This window comes from Mus caroli, unplaced genomic scaffold, assembly GCF_900094665.2.
Source record: "Mus caroli unplaced genomic scaffold, CAROLI_EIJ_v1.1 scaffold_20590_U1_1, whole genome shotgun sequence".
Lineage (NCBI taxonomy): Eukaryota > Metazoa > Chordata > Mammalia > Rodentia > Muridae > Mus > Mus caroli.
The window spans coordinates 1-1,313 of record NW_018389834.1 but is presented as its reverse complement, the minus strand read 5'-3'; the positions used below and the strand labels follow the sequence as shown (position 1 = coordinate 1,313).

Here is a 1,313-nt window from a genome sequence, read left to right as displayed (position 1 = left end):
TATGCTCAGCACACCAGCCTCCCAGAAGTAGTGATACCCTTACGGGTCACAGGCAACAGACCAATGTGGGCTATGGGATGGCTGACCTATAGCCTGCGATTTGGGGGCCAGAAACATTTTATTCACATAAAGGCCAAGAAGTTCTTGGTTTCTAGACTCTTCTCTGTATTCACCTACACTAAGCAAGGTGCTCTGCACAAGGACCAGCCTTATGTCCAGAATGATTGCTACTACCATGGTTATATGGATGGAGACCCAGAGTCTATGGTTGCCTTTACTACCTGTTATGGAGGCTTTCAAGGAATATTACAGATAAATGGAACAGTCTATGAAATCAAGCCCAAGAACCTTTCTTCCACCTTTGAACATTTGGTTCACAAGATGGACAGTGAGGAGACAGAATTACTCCCCATGAGATGTGCATTGACAGAAGAAGAGATAGCACGGCAAATGAAACTTCAGCAGAATGAGAACACCACTCTGATGCAAAGCCACTATGAAGGATGGTGGACCCATAGGAGTTTTCTTGACCTGGCATTGGTTGTTGAACGTGAACGAGTTCGTTATCATAACAATAACACATCACGTGTCTTAGTGGAAGTATTCACCATTGTCAATATAATAAATAATATTTATCAGACACTGGATGTTGAGCTAGTTTTACTTGGAGTTGAGATGTGGAATGAAAGAAACCACGTGCAGGTACGTAGCATAGAAGATGTCCTAGATGACTTTTGTATTTGGAAGGCTCTCAGCCTTAATTTTCGAATTCCAAATGACATTGCACATATTTTTGTGAATCATGAGTTTGGTACTTCCCTTGGTTTAGCCTATGTTGGAAGTGTCTGTGAGCCATCTTATAACTGTGGAGTTGATCGTCTGTTAGGAGGTAATCTTTTTTATTTTGGACAAATTATAGCACATGAGATTGGTCATAATCTGGGTATGGAGCATGATAGCAGCTCATGTACATGTGGAAGAAATGTTTGCTTAATGGCTCCAGCAGACAATGGTGTCCCGAAGTTCAGTAACTGTAGTTATTCTTACTTCTGGACTATGTACGCTACTGCCAAGTGTATGCGCAAGGAAAAGAAGTCAAAAAGCAAACTCAGAGGCAAGCAATGTGGGGATGGAGTGGTTGACGATGGAGAACAGTGTGATTGTGGATCTGCAAAAAGCTGTGCAGACGATCCATGTTGTAAGCCCAGCTGCACCCTCAAAGATGGCGCTGCCTGTGCTTTTGGGCTTTGCTGCTTATATTGCCAGATCAGGCCAGCAGGCACAGTTTGCCGACAAGAGGACAATGAATGTGA

The 1,313-nt window shown here is 43.2% G+C and overlaps 1 protein-coding gene across 1 annotated transcript; it reads left to right on the top strand.

Moving 5' to 3' along the window:
• Positions 1-6: 6 nt before the first annotated feature.
• On the top strand, positions 7-1,308 carry LOC110288322 (disintegrin and metalloproteinase domain-containing protein 25; the record flags this gene model as incomplete). The annotated part of the gene is made up of 1 exon (XM_021154701.1): positions 7-1,308. A coding segment is annotated over exon 1 (1,245 nt), but the record flags the coding sequence as incomplete, so codon positions are not given.
• Positions 1,309-1,313: the final 5 nt, after the last annotated feature.